The sequence below is a fragment of the Protopterus annectens genome, chromosome 4.part0 (assembly GCF_019279795.1).
Source record: "Protopterus annectens isolate FY-2018-M chromosome 4.part0, PAN1.0, whole genome shotgun sequence".
NCBI lineage: Eukaryota > Metazoa > Chordata > Ceratodontiformes > Protopteridae > Protopterus > Protopterus annectens.
The window spans coordinates 1,216,940,684-1,216,957,195 of NC_056733.1; the positions used below are offsets into that span (position 1 = coordinate 1,216,940,684).

General features: G+C 38.4%; 1 protein-coding gene across 1 annotated transcript in view; it reads left to right on the forward strand.

The window, feature by feature from the left end:
- Window positions 1-16,512, forward strand: part of LOC122799825 (serine/threonine-protein phosphatase 2A 55 kDa regulatory subunit B beta isoform) — a 699,704-nt gene that overhangs the window by 559,267 nt on the left and 123,925 nt on the right. Inside the window, exon 5 of the mRNA XM_044069144.1 lies at window positions 14,323-14,500. Within this exon, the coding sequence (XP_043925079.1) occupies window positions 14,323-14,500 (178 nt within the window). The remainder of the gene's footprint in view (window positions 1-14,322; window positions 14,501-16,512) is intronic.

Here is a 16,512-nt window from a genome sequence, read left to right on the forward strand (position 1 = left end):
AACAATCTTAAGAGTGAATCTGCTTCATTAGTTTCAATTACAAGCAGATGCTCTTTGTTAAACAACAAACTGAGAATTAATTCTATCTGGAGCAGTCAAGCATGTGCATCCTTACTACATCGTAAAATATACATTTTCACTTAAACAGTAAGAACACAGATAAAGGAAAATGTGACATGACTGACACTGCTTCCTCAGAGAAAAAATGAAGCTAATTGAATTTCTTGAGAATTTATTTAATTTGACAGCTTTTATTTGTACGTAGTTTATATTATAACACCAAATTACCCAGATACTGCCCTACAGGTAAATTCTGCAATTTAAAGCTAGAACTTAAAATCATATTTTTAAAATCTGCTTTAGCCAAAATGCAACTGGATACTTATGTAAAGAAAATAAAGTAGTTTATGAAATTTACTTTCTTAAGTCCTTGCTTTGGATATTTGAATATTGAAGTTCCATGCGTCTAGTATACTAATTTATCGACAAAATACTATTTAAGGAATCTAACTGTATAGAAAATTGAGGAAGTAAATATAGATTAAACAACAGAGATTTTTAACCATATTCAGATTAGATTTATTTTTATCTATTAAGGTAAAACTTGAGTTTTCTGAGGCATACAGAGGCATTGACAAATTATACATAATGCAAAGTATAATCAAGGTCAAAGGTGATATTGAAGAAAACATACACAATACACAGTTATGTGCGTAATGTATTTAATCTGATTTTCATAATGTTAAGATTTTATAATGGATTTTCACACACACACACACACACACACACACACACACACACACACACACACACACACACGCACACACACACACACACACGCACACGCGCGCGCACACATACATACACACACACACGCGCACACACACACATACACACATACACACACACACACACACACACACACACACACACACACACACACACACACACACACACACACACACACACACCTTAATGTGCCCTAATTAGTACCCAAAGAGTGGGCATGAAATGGATACAGCAGAACAGTTAATACACATGAGAATGTCAGTAATTGGTCTGGAATTAAAGATAAAAATTATATTTTTTAGCTATCAGTTCAAACAAAACTAAACTGTCACTTCAGAATCAGCTACAAGAAGAGTTTAAAAGTATCCATAACTTTACAAATGATACTAGTGAGATTTATGAGTTTGTAATAACCTGGATCAGTGCAGAGTTCTGCCTTGTGTAGCAGAACCTCTATGATAGTTTGACATGCATCATGTGCATAACACGCGGAGAGAAGGAGATTAAAGCGATTAAGGAAGGGTTATGCAAAGCTGTATCTTGCACTTACCAGGAGACGCCACCCAAGGAAGTGGTGCTTTTGCTCTTTGATAGAGACAGCATGACTTGATTGATAGATATAACAGGGAGATCAGAAATTGGGGGGTACATGTGGGACCATAAATTACATCGTCAGGCAATACTGGAACTGAAATTGTCAGCAAGGGTGATGGTGATGACTTCAGAATCAGAGCAAGTAGAAACAATGGACATTACTTCAGGGCAGAAATGAGTGGTACTTCTCAGATTCCTGACATAGCTGTAGAAAATGTTATGGTCATCTTTGCTGGAAATAGCAGTATTTAACTCACAAGCAGACATATATCTTTTTTTAAAAGAATACTTTAGATTTTTACAAACCAATTTTAAATTCCTTCTTTAGTGACAGGACAAAGATATGTTATATAAGGACAGTAGTTTTCTCCTTTTGTTATACAATTTGTGCAATATTCCTCCAAAAGGGTTTCTAATGAATTTTCAACTGCATTTATACTACATGGTTACAGATGCCTCAGTCCAACTGGGAGTAGAATTCAGCAGCTGAGATTAAAAGTTTGGTGGGAGGGGGATCTACAATGAAATTTATCAAGGTTTTATCTTAGAACAATGCATTAGCTCTGGATTAGTCCCTAAACGTAGTAAGGTCCATTGACGATTGGCATTGGTTCTGAGGGGGAAGATGACAGCCTCAAGGTCAGACCTAATTAGAGAGGCCATGTCACATGGTAAAGTGTAAATATGGGCAATTCTAGTAATGACAGGGTCAAAAAAAGTTTGAAACCCCATTGAGAAGGTATGCAATCTGGTCTAGGGAGTTGGTATTTTCAAACTCTAAGAACTAATGTATTATTGCTTTAGAACTGTGTCATTTGATGGCAGGGTATCTGAAATTACCTAGAAGCAGTGTTTTGGTTTTGAAACATATGCCTAACAAGTAATCCAGGGTTCAGCCAGCAACGTTAGGAATGTGTGCCATTACTGTTCCTACAATCCTCTATATACTCCAAGCTGCAAGAGATTCAGTAGTTGCCATTTGATTCTTAACATGATCCAAAAAGAAAAAGAAAACTGGAAACACTCTAAAACAACAAATGTTTAATCCAGGTTCAAGTTTGCAAGTAAACACTTTCACCTTCAAGGCTTCTTCAGGCGAAATAAATACTATCAATTAAATTAAATTTCCTGTTTGTCATACCCACATAAAAAGCATCACAGATGGCACACTTAGCTGAATATATTAAATTCCCATATGCATGTAAAACAAACTCTCAACTTGTCATGGAATGTGTAGAGATTTAAAGAGCATATAGCCTGTCACCTCAGTGATATTAGACATAGAGTAGTCACAAATGCTCTTAGTAAACAAATTATAAAGAAAGGTGATTAACATAGTTTTAAGTTTATGATTTTAAAAGTAATTTATAGACCATTCCGGGGTGGGAATATAAAACTTTTAACTGAAAATGAAGAGATGAGATGGATTTTAAGAATGAGAGCGTTTGTACCACCTGGTATTAATGACAGTTTTACTTTAAAATCTTATTTAAATATGCTGCATCAGAAAGTGTAATTAGAGTCATGTGACTTTTTAAAATGTTTTTAAGTTATGTTGTTTAATTGATAGTATTTATTTCACCTGAAGAAGCCTTGAAGGTGAAAGTGTTTACTTGCAAACTTGAACTTGGATTAAACATTTGTTGTTTTAGAGTGTTTCCAGTTTTCCTTTTCTTTTTGGACTTGATTTTGTGACTGAGAACTGGTTAACTGCCTCACAGCTTTTTTTTTGGATAATGAACATAATACTTCTTAAGACATGCTTGTTTTAGCCTACAGAACAAAGGGAGCTGCAGTTTCTGCAGGGCAATGACCTAACTACTAAATTTGTTGCTAGCTGCCAGCTGCAATAAAACTTAGTTAATCATTCAATCATTCATTCATGTGATTAAATATTAGTACAAGGCTATCTGGCTGAACTACAATCATCAAGTCTCAAAAGAGGTGGAATATAACACTGAACAGAGACTAAGGCAGGGGTGTCTTGAACTATTCCCCTAATTCCATGGAACAGCAATTTCAGACTTGTGTGAATGCTTGTGTGTGTGCAAATAGATAGATATGTAGGGAATTTGTTTGGACTAAATGATCTTTGTTCAACATCTCTTTCATCAACTGCATTTGGTTGACTAAACAGATTGTCAACAGGTGTGCAAGATCACACAATTCCCATGGTTGGGGGATATGCCCTTTCCCCAATATTATGCACTCTCAGAGTGGTATACATAATGAGCAGGGGGCATGAGGGGTGTAGGGGGATTGCTTCCTTGCAAAAAACAATGTTTTATTCTTACTTTGAATATTGTATTTTCTGAATTTCTTTCTCAGTTAATGAGTGGTAACATGACAATGTTCACTTTGTTAACCTATTGAGGTCAACATTTGGAAGCTGAATGTATGGGTTACTCAAAAAAAAGTCAGTATACTGATCTATATGTACTGATGCACACATATGGGAAAGAGACAAATTTTCAGCTTGACCATGGAACAAGCTACCAGTCCCATGGTCTGTCCTTCCAGCCAAAAAAAAAAAGAAAAAAAAGTTATGCAGGCACCCTTTCCAGCCACAACAGGCTAGCAACTTGCCTCAGTCACAGGTGGGTTACTCTGCTGTAGCCATTTATTGTACCTCAGACCACTCCTCTTTCACCGCAGACTCCTCTGGTGAAACACCAACAGACACTATGGACAGGGTAGTTAACCACACCTTTGCAGCTGTTTGGTCCCTTCAATGGGCAAGGGACAAACACTCTTGATGGTCCCAGGGAGAAGGAACGGGGAAAGCTTCCCTATTTTATCAGAATGTTGTGCCCATCCCTGGGGAAGTTGCTGCTGCCTCTAATAACATTGTTATCCCCATTTTTCCTGTGAAAAAGAAACAGAAAAAGAAAACATGCATCTCCTCCTCCTTGAGTTTCCTTAGATAGGAGTAGTTAACTGGATCTGGTTCAGGATTTAATTCGGATATTGATCTTTTTTATAAAGCATTTCTTCAGTAAAAGAAAGAGGAATGCTTCTTTTCCTGAAGAAATTCAAGAGTTTTAATCTAGACAAGAAGATGAAGGGACAGATACAGGGTTTTCTCTTCAGAGTTCCGATTCAGACTCAGAGAGCTCAGTTTCTGATTCTCCCTGTGGGGGTGGGGGGGGGGTCTCTTTCTCTGGGACTATTTCCAGAATGTCCCAAAGTTTTCAGTGAGAAAACAGTGAGGTTTCTCAGTCCCTCAGGAAATAGTATGAGATCTTACAGAAAGAATTTCCAGAACATTCATCCATTCTTCCAGTTCTATCAGCTTTAGAGGATGTATGCAGCTGCACCTAAAAAGGTCAATAGGACGTATAAAGTTCCTTGGTCTTTTAAGTTTTTATACACTCTTCCCAAACATGAACCAACGGCTATAGGTTTAGTTAATCCTGTTGTGTCTTTCGGCTTTTCCCAGTTAGGGGTCACCACAGCGGAACTCCGGTCCACTAACGATTGGTAGTTGATTTTTACGTGCCGAGTTACCAGTCCTGACGCACAACCTTCAACGAAGGAATGTCCATTCACGCATATCGCCACGCAGAAGACGCTCTAGCTGAGAATCGAACCGGACAGCGTCTTACTGTGAGGCGACAACACTACCGCAGCAAGTTAATCCTACTGATGTTAAATGCTTAGTTAATTCCAATCCTACTCTTTCTGATAAGAATGGCAAGATTATTGATAAGTATAGAGAAAAAGTGCCTGCTTCTACAACTTTGATTTTCAGAAATTTTGAATTGTAAGGCTCATAGCTGGCCTTAGGCATAGGCCAACTAGACAGCCGCCTAGGGTGCCGTTCTATCAAGGGCACTTTTCCATTAATCTGGATGGTGTAGGTAGACTAGAATTGGGGCACCAGGTGGTGTGGGTGACGCTGTGGAGATCTTTTGCCTAGGGTACTAGTTGACCAAAGGCCAGCCCTGGTCAGGCTCATGTGTTAAAGTTTTTTCTGACTAATTGTGAAAAGTATGAGAAATGCTTTGTCATGTGAGGAATAATCTGCTTTAACTAATTTAGTTTCTTCAGTTGTACAATGGTCTACTCATTGTTTAGAATATGTGTATCATTGAGTCAATACTTCTTCCAGGGCTATGACCACTAATACTGTTTCAAAGAAGTTTGCATAGCTGCATTCTCAGAACCTCCCAGATGATTTTAAAAATGAGATTTTAAATTATCCTTAGAGAATTAGTTTAGTTTTTGGCCCCTGTGCTGCAGAAGTGATAAAAAAAAGTTTGATGAAAGGGGTAAGCTGATCAAAGGAATCTCTAAGGTTTTTCAACCCGCCTTTTCTCAATTTTCAAACAGATTCTGTAACCCTCATCCAGTTAAGGCAAAAAAACAAAATAAACAGTCTTAACAAAATGCAGGGAAACACATGTTTAAGAAGAAATGGCAGTGGGGTTCCAAATAATGGTCTGGAACCTCACAAAACCAGGGGCAGTCCAACAAGTCAGAATGACTATTTAAGGAAATTTGCCCCCCCCCCCCCCCCAGCAGCACCATTTCACTTCCAGAAAGCCTGAATCTCACCTTTTCTCTTTGGCAACAGATGGTTTCAGAAAAATGGGTTCTGAAGATCATTCATCAAGATGAAAGGAACCCCTCAGGCTGCCTTTAGAAATTAGGTACCTCAGTCAACTTAAACAATTCAAAGTAGCTACCAATGAATACTTAAAAAGTTGCTGGTTCTGCCACTGTTCTCACCCCTCATAATCCTCCTTACTATCCCCAACTCAGTGCCCTACTATGTTGTTTTGCTTCACTGACCTGTACTTCTTTTTCCTCTGAGCTGTTCCCAGTCCTTTTACCTCTATTGTACCCGGCGTCTTTACCATGAACAGCAACCTCCTTACACTTCTATTAAAAATATGCATCTCTCTTCTCTCTCCCTCAATCATGATGTACAGTAACTGCAAATGATATTATGAATCTTGTTCATCCTGCCCTGTTGTCAAAATTGTACTGACATTGTTAAACTGCTTTCTTATTTACATTTATTGTAAAAACATTTTTGTATCCTTTTTGTAAATTTCTAATTGTTTAACATTATTGTAATGTTTGTGGAGCTTTTCTTCCCGGGCTCCGCTGAAAAAGGGCTTTTCAGCTCAGTCGGAAAATCCCAGACAACAAATGTAAAATAAATAAATGACATCTGGCAGAGGTTGGAAATTCTCCTTTCCGGAGGGTAATTCCTCATCCACAAAACTAGACTCTTTCATTTCTATCTGTCCTTTATCACAAACTTTCCCAGGGAGTGATAGAACCTGTCCCCCCTTCCCAGGTGGGAAAGGGTTTTTATTCAAGTATATTTTTTAGTGCTAAAGAAAGAAAGTGCTTGGAGACTAGTTGTAGATCTTTCGTTTCTAAACCTATTTGTAATAGTGTCCAAATTCAAACTGATGTCACTTCACAACCTGTTCCATCTTCTTCCTGATTAAGTCTCCTGGTAATCAAACTGATGTCACTTCATAACCTGTTCCATCTTCTTCCTGATTAAGTCTCCTGGTAATCAAACTGATGTCACTTCACAACCTGTTCCATCTTCTTCCTGATTAAGTCTCCTGGTAATCAAACTGATGTCACTTCACAACCTGTTACATCTTCTTACTGATTAAGTCTCCTGGTAATCAAACTGATGTCACTTCACAACCTGTTAAATCTTCTTCCTGATTAAGTCTCCTGGTAATCAAAATGATGTCACTTCACAACCTGTTCCATCTTCTTCCTGATTAAGTCTCCAGGTAATCAAAGTGATGTCACTTCACAATCTGTTACATCATCTTCCTGATTAAGTCTCCTGGTAATCAAACTGATGTCACTTCACAACCTGTTCCATCTTCTTCCTGATTAAGTCTCCTGGTAATCAAACTGATGTCACTTCACAACCTGTTCCATCTTCTTCCTGATTAAGTCTCCTGGTAATCAAACTGATGTCACTTCACAACCTGTTCCATCTTTTTCCTGATTAAGTCTCCTGGTAATCAAACTGATGTCACTTCACAGCCTGTTCCATCTTCTTCCTGATTAAGTCTGCTGGTAATCAAACTGATGTCACTTCACAACCTGTTCCATCTTCTTCCTGATTAAGTCTCCTGGTAATCAAACTGATATCACTTCACAACCTGTTCCATCTTCTTCCTGATTAAGTCTGCTGGTAATCAAACTGATGTCACTTCACAACCTGTTCCATCTTCTTCCTGATTAAGTCTCCTGGTAATACTAGATTTAAAAGATGCTCATCATCGGATCTCTATTCATCCAAACGTCAGACATTTTGTAAGGTTTTGTTTGCCTGGATCACATTATCAATGATCTGCCTTACCAACTGGACTATCCACTGCACCAAGAGTGTTCTCAAAGTGTCTAGATCAAGTTATAGCTTATTGCAAGATACATATTTAGATGACTTACTTATCTTTGCAGACTCTTAATCAAAGTGTTAGGAATCTCTCACTTGGGAGAGAGATCTCTCACACAAGCTGGCATTCCAATAAAACATTCAGAAGTATTTTTTGCCTTCATTACATTTCATTGTATTCATGGGGTGTCAGCAAGACACCTCAGCTCAAAGAGCTTTTCTTTCACAAGAAAAATATATCTTTATCTAGATCTTTTTCTAAGGTTTTCCACTCAGATTTCAATCACTGTCAATGATACCTCAGAAGTTTGGGTCTCATGGCTTCTAGTATTCTCATGATGCCCTGGCAGGACTCCACATGAGAAAGATACAATGGTATCTGAAGTCTCTTTGGTCTAAGAATCAACATCCTTTGCCTTTTCAAATCCCAGTGCTCGGGCTTGTTAGAAGAGAAATCACTTGGTGGAGACAGCAAATATCCTTAAATCCAGGTCTCCTCTTCTCCTTCCTTGTTCCAAAGCAGTCAGTCACCACAGATGCCCTTGACTTTGCTTAGGGAACAGTTTCAGGAGGAATAAAAGTGCAAGGCGTATGGAACATCTTGATAGATGTAAGCACATGAATATTACAAAGATGCTTGCCCTGATCAAGGCAGTCAACTCTCTGAATCACCTCTGGTCCCGAGGACCTCTTCAAGTTGTTACAGACAGTATCACAGTCATGTGGTACATCCGCAAGCAAGGGGCTAACCAGATCCCACCCCCTTTGCAGACTAGCCCACTAGGATATAGCTTCCCAGCACAATCTCATTCTACAGGCTTCCTACATTCTGTCAGAGCAAAACTGTATTGCAAACAAGCTGAGCAGGACAAGTGCAACCCCTCATGAATTGAAACTAGATTAGGGGGTCTTCCAAGATTTGATCCATCTATGGGGAGTTACTCAAGTAGATCTATGTACCTCCTCTCTGAGTGACCAGCTGGCAAGATTCTGCCCCAAGACTCCATGTAAGATGTCCAAGAAGTAGATGCCTTTTCTTTCCCTTAGACAGAAATGTTCAAGTATGCTTTTCTACCATTTGCACTGATTTCCAGAGTACTACTGAAAATTCAGAAGAAATCTCCCAAGATCATTGTGGTGATTCCCTTCCAGTCCAAACAGCAGTGGTTCCACCTTCTTCTAGGAATGGCCAGGGGTAGTTATCACAAGCTTCCTCACAGAATCTATCTACTCACACAAGAACAGTAGTGTTTGCTATACCCCAACCCCATTCAAATTCAACTGACTGCCTGGATGATAGGGTCTTAATTCCCTTTAGACACCTGTTTACTGAGGACTTGCAGCAGGTACTAATATAGACAAGAAAGCTTGCTACTAGAAAATTATACATTAGTAAATGGAAAAAGATTTCTAGTTGGTTCCAACAACATAACCATCACCCATTCAGGGTGAGTTGTTCTCTGGTTTTACAATATTTGTGTGACTTGCTATCCTATAGCCTCTCTTATTCCTCCATCAAGGTTCAGTTATCAGACCATTTCAGCATGTCTTCTCATAGATTCTCCTTTCAATACTTTCTCATGTCAAAATGTTTTTGAAAGGGATTTTGCATAAGAGGCCTTCAAGAAAACCGGTGGCCGATCCTTGGGATCTTAATTGTTTGTTTTTGCTCCATTTGAACCAGCTAACCTGGCTGACTTGAGGTTCTTAACAAAGAAAACAGTTTTATTGATTTCTCTGACCTTTGCAAGATGGGTGTCCAAGTTGCAAGCACTCACAATGAGTCAACACTATCTCATTGTCTACAGGTCAATGTTTCTTTGAGAACTAATCCTTCTTTTATGCATAAAGTGAAATCCAAATTTATTTTAAGCCACACTATCCATCTCCCCATTTTCTTTCCTGAACCAGAGCGAAAAAAAAACTGCATAACTTTGATGTCCATAAACAACTCAGGTATTATCTTGATAGAACAGAATTTTTCAAAACTGTTCATTTTTTGTTGAGGTAAGAAGAAGGGACAACTTGTGTCAAAACAGACCATTTCCAAATGGTTGTCTAAGACTATTACCTTTAGTTATATTTGTGATGCCCCAGCACTGGCCCAGTAATCAAGGAGACTCAATCCTCACCACTGGCAACAGTGGGGGATGTACACTGAGAGGATAGCAAGTACATGCACAGTAAAGTACAATTTCTCTTATGAGCACACAGAGATCGCAGTCAGTCTAGGGCTGGTTTATCCCGCTTTCTCCAGATCCCCAATAAGACTCCCCACTGGCACAGCTATTGGGTTTGAGATCTCAGCTGAGTGGCCAAGCCAAAACCTCCAGCACCCTCTCTGTCCACCCAGTGCTTTGTGTCCCTGCCCGTGTAGCTGACACACACACACACACACACACACACACACACACACACACTTTCAGATTTGATTTATATACAATCACACACACAAACCTGGGGAAGGCTGGCACAGGTTTGCTAGCTATGCCCTCTTCTGCCCCAACTATAAGGGAGTTCCAGCTGCCACCAGCAAACTCTTTATCAGCTACTTAAGGCCCTTAACAAAGGGTGTCCAATCCTACTGTGTAATGTTACTAATAATCCAAATGGTAGACTGACCAAGCAAGGCTATTAGAGTGGCCTGTACAGTGTCACCAAATAGATATGTAAGTTCTCTAAGAGTTTAAATATGTCTCACGAATATCAGCCACAAAGATATGTTTAAATATATTTAATAATAAATATTAAAAGAACAAGAGAATACTCAGTACACAAACACAGTTACTTCAGAGTTCAAAATTACAGTAAACATTTAAAACAACATTGCAGGACAGTCTCAAACAAATACAGAAAACATCTAAACTAATGGTTACTATATGTCTATCTATATCTAAAAGAGTCATTATGCCCTAGAAACTTATTTACATCAAGTCAGTGCAGATGTAGTGATGATGAGTGGATGTTCTTACTAGGTTCAAGACAAAATACAAACTGCCCAGTCTCTTTCTGAGAGTTCTTAAATTAATGTCAAATATTACTGCTGAGTTAGCTTGGATACCATCACTTTTTGTCACCTGTCTTCAGTTCCCAGGCTAAATCCCCAGTGTCCAACATTTAACATCTCTGTGTGAAAAATACATAGCCTTCATATGTTTACAGTTGCTAGAAGACATAAAAGAATAAAATCCTTACAAAACAATGCAGAAGACACCCTAGTTCTAGACATCCTGTCTCCTTGCTGCATTAAAACTAACTTTTATAACACAATCATAAAACAATTTAGTTTCAACTTATTTTCTTGAAGTTTTGTAAGTTAACACATATGTTCCAGTTTCTACTATTAAAACATACATTTCCACAGGTATATAGTTTGTATTAATTTCTGTTCTTTTTCCATAGGGTACACTGTGGACGCATCCCTGAAGCTCAATACTACAAACCCTCTGCAACATACACTTCTGTACCAGTAATTTAATATACACATAACATATAGTTCTAATACATTTGGTAACACAAACAATTGCATCATGCTGGTATTCACAAATGACATATAACTATTTACAAAATTCCAGATAGCTGGGATGGCATGTCTCATTTTGTTACATTTCTATATAAATCATATTAATATTCTCAAATGACATATACAAAATTCCAGTTAGCTGGGCTGGCAGTATTTCCCTTGTGTCACAATATTCACCACAACAAAATTATTTGAAGATGGGCCAAGGCCCACTATACCAGGACTTTGGCTTCATCTATGGATTTTTGAAAGGGTTGGATTCTAGATGTATTCTAGAAGTTGATATTTGGTCCTGTGTACATACTTTTACAAAACACTATAAGCTTGATTCCTTCTGTAGATCTAGATCAAGCTTTGCTAGGACCATTCTTGAGCGGCCCCTGGACCATTCCCTTTCCACCTCCGAAATATAGTAAGTTAAGGTAATCTACCCATATAGCTAAGTCTACTGCAGAAGTGATCATATGATGAACATAGTGCAATTGTTTAAGTAAACTTATCATGACAGTAGATGTCTGAATGATCTCTGATGCAATAGCAGCTCCCCCCTCCATCTCCCTTATTTTTTCATTTGTTGCTTATGCCAAGGTATGGGCATTTATTTTTGACTCCCAAACCTTTCTTTTTAGTCAGCTCAGCTCAAACTGATTGGTGGTTTGGGTGCATGGAAGATGCCCTAAAGCTTTGGAAGTTGGATAGTTGTTATGCACTTGGCAGGATATAACCACATATAGCTAAGGCTACTGCAGCAGTTATCATTCGAACATCTACTATAAATTTATCATTCAAACATCTACTGTAAATTTAGTAGAACTCATTCATGTGTTAAGAAAATATCCAATGAAATTCATAGGCTAACAAATGTGAGGAGTAAATATAACCTATACATTTCACTCTATATTTTCTAGTCATATGGTTGGGTTTCTGTAATATACTTTTAAGCACACTTATTTGTGGTTCTAATGATGTTTCAGTATTATTTATAGGAACAAAGGCACTAAACCTTGTAATTAATAAACTGTTGTATTTTTTATCGGTGTCGATGTGTTTCTTTAACCTGTAAAGTTCAAAAGTCAGGGGACTTAAAAAAACAAAATAAAAAAAACAAAAAAACATATTTCACCACCACACAAGGAAAGAAGCCAGTGACTACCTCTATATTTTATTAAAATTATAGTCCAGTCCAGTAGTAAATCCACAATGTAGTCCCACAAAAAAGGCAAAATGAGCATACACTGGATCCAATAAAATCTGTTTAGCAGCAAATACAATGCATAAAATGCAGACTCCTCTAGCGCCTCGGCTCTTCAGCCTTTACAGAGTATAAGTCTACTACTGGACTGGAATATAATTTTAATAAAATATAAAGGTAATCACTGGCTTCTTTCCTTATGTGGTGGTGAGCTGTTTTGTTTCCAGTTCGTGGTGAAGTAAAAAAAACATATTTTCTGCAGGGAGACAAGCCACACTGCCTACCACCCCTGCTACTTACATATACCAGCTCCAACATCACTTAACAGTAGGGAAAGGGTGAATTCCCAATCCTTGCTAACCTGCAACCTCCAACTAAGTAATGTCAGCATTCTGTGATCATATGACACACCCTGCTACTTAAATTTAACAATTTTGATATCGCACAACAATGGTAAAAGGACAAATTCCAAATCCTTGGTGTACCATGGCTTCCCACTAAGTAATGCCAAATATTCGATGTTACAAACGTTTGACCAAAGGGCTGGTTCCCATATATATATATATATATATATATATATATATATTTTATATATATATATATATATATATATATATATATATATATATATATATATATATATTTAGACATAGATATATGGGTATACTTTACATGGTCGACTTTTCACAAAGTTGACTTTCATATGGCCGAGACCATATGATCAACTTTCAGAAAGCCGACCATGTAAAGTAAGCACAAAAAACGCAACAAACACTTACCTTAAACTGTTAGCAGGGGGGATACACCCCCCACCCTCGCACCCCCCATGGGGGCTCCACCCCACCCCCCCGTTAACTTAAATATACCAACTTTGTGATCGCACTACAGTCTGGAAGAGGGAAATTTTCCCATTTTGCACTGTACAGAGATAACGGTTCCCTATGGTCGGCTTTTCAAAAGCCAATCATATGGTCTCAGCCATATGAAAGTCGACTTTGTGAAAAGTCAACCATGTGAAGGGGACCCATATATGGATATATAAATACATCTATATATATATATATATATATATATATATATATATATATATATATATATATGTGTGTGTGTGTGTGTGTGTGTGTGTATTTAGGTTTGCTACCTTAATTATTGAAAGAATGCTTTCTACTTTTGTCACTAAAAGAATATTCTGAAAATATCAGTACATAAAAGACTATTCTTTTTTCATTGTGTCATAAGTGAAACCATGAATTTCACAAATGCAGAGTTCCCATTGATTTTTAATGCACCTACATTCCCTACATATGCAATGTTTGGTGCCCAAATGGTGAGGGAACAAAAGGCACAATATGGCAATGTTACTTACCCATGTGACATAAAGTATCAAGAAACACTGAACCCCCACTCAGAAGCAGGCATCTCTTATTTATTTACACTTTTCTAGTGGTTATGCATTAATAGGATATGAGCTCCAGGACACACCTGGTAACACATTCTCCACAGAAAGTGAAGCATGAAAAAGCTGCATAACTCTTCTAACCCAAGGCCGGTACTGCACCTCGTGGACCACTAGCTGAACCTTAGTCAATAACAGCATAGCGAGAAGAAATTTTTACCCAGTTTTCCAGTGCAAAATGCATTGTATTGCAAATCATTATCTTAATTTTACAGCAGAAATTGTTTTTTTTTGTTTTGCATTTCTTACATAACTGGTATACTCAGGTGACATTTGCAAACAGTGCTACCTTTGTAAATTTTGTCTGTGTGTGTATGTAAGTGCGTGATAAGTAAATATCTGCTTCATACTTACACTAATTCAATCTTTAACTTATTTTATAGGTACCTGTTTTAAAACCCATGGACCTTATGGTAGAAGCAACCCCAAGAAGAGTGTTTGCCAATGCCCACACGTATCATATCAACTCAATCTCTGTGAACAGTGATTATGAAACTTACATGTCAGCGGACGATCTTAGGATAAATCTATGGCATCTGGAAATAACCAATCGAAGCTTCAGTATCCTTACATTTACATAGTAAATATGCAAAAGAAATCATATATGGCACATAACAGGAGAGAGGCGGCTGAATGATTAGTTATTCTACATGTTAAAGAATTAAGAGAACAGAGGAAAAAGCTAAGTGTAAGTGATTTCCAGATAAATCACGAAAACTCGTCAAGGATTTCTGCAGGTTATATTTTAAGGTAACATTAAGAAGTATTGTAGTTTGGGGTGCTTAAGTCATTTCTCACATTATTAAGTTTTACAATGGGTCATTTGACAACAATTGTATATGTGTACATTGTGAATTATTAACATAAAACAAGCCCCTACAACTGTAGAGTCGTCACACTAATTTAATAAAATTCCACACTTAAAACACAATACTTGAAGCGCTTTTAGTCCGCAAGGTTGCAAACTTCATCAGAAGTAAAAAAATCAACAATAAGCATTCTTTAAGTAGTCACTTGATCCAAAAAATATGCGGGACAATTAATTAATTAATTACTTAAAAAGACATTACCAAAACTACAAAAAGTGTATTAATATATGTATAGTAAACATTTCATTTGTATAAGTACCATAACAGAAACCTGGTTCAAGGCTCCCGAGAGCACCCCAGCACTACCAGGTTATACCTCATACCATGCTTTTTGGCCCCAAAACTTGGACCTAACCACAAAAGGAGGGGGAGTATCAATATTCATCAAAGATACCCACACCTCCAGATTGGTGGCACAGCACAAAGCATCAGAGACTATCCATGTGCAACTAACAGTGGGTAAAACTGCCTTCCAGTTTATAGCCTGCTACAGACCACCCTCCCAAACCCAGGAACCCCACTCGGCCTTCCTGAGAACACTGGAAAATATGAAGGTCTCTCCAAACACCATTATATTGGGCGACTTCAACTACCCAAACATAGACTGGGAGCATTACTCTAGCTCCAACACCCTAGCCCAAAGGTTCCTAGAATTTATAAACTCAAATGCTATGGAACAACTTGTTACCACTCCCACAAGAGGGGATAACATACTGGACCTGATCATCACCAACATGGGGACTCTATGCTCCAGACCAGAAGTGTATCCCTCACTGGTAAGATCAGACCATAAACTAGTCTCACTGGATATTCACATCCCGACCCCACCTCCTGCCCAGAAAACCACAGTGAAAAATTTCTCTAAAGCAAATTTCACATTCCTCAAAACTGAGGTGGAATCCTACAATGCCCCTGGGCCTGTGGAAAATACGGCCCAGACTACAGAATCCTTTATAAATGCATTCTATGAACACCTTCAGGAATGCATGGATCATGCAATCCCAAATAAAACCAAGACCCAATCCTCCAAAGGCAGACGTCCTGTCTGGTGGACCCCAGCCATAAACAAACTATACAATAGAAGGAGGAAGCTACTAAAACACAGAGCAAAATCCCAAAAAGGGAAGGCATCTTTGATTAGTATTAGCAAAAAACTACGGGCACTCATAAAATCGTCTAAGGCCAGCTTCGAGAGAAAAATTGCACAGGACACTAAGGATAATCACAAGGCTTTCTTTAGTTATGTTAGGAACCTGGGTGGGAATTCCCAGATATGCTCAGAATTAGTCCAAAATGACAAAAAATACACCGAACCCACAGACATTGCCAACATCCTAGCTGACAGGTTCAGCGCAAACTTCTCCCCCCCTTCCCCACCAAAAGAGCAAATATCTATCCCAGCAGAGTGCTGCCCCCCTGACATCTCAGATCCTCAGGTAAGAGCCGCCCTCTCCAAAGCAAAAAACAGCATCAATGGGACCAGACGGTGTCCCGGGCTGCATCCTACATGAACTCCAAGAAGAGCTAAACCCAAACATAAAACTACTGTTCAATCTCAGCCTTACTACAGGATATGTACCCAAAGAGTGGCGTACAGCAACAGTGGTCCCTCTCCACAAAGGTGGTGCCTCAACGGATCCTGGAAACTATCGCCCCATAAGCCTGACTAGCTTGGTCTACAAAGCTATGGAAAGGATCATCATG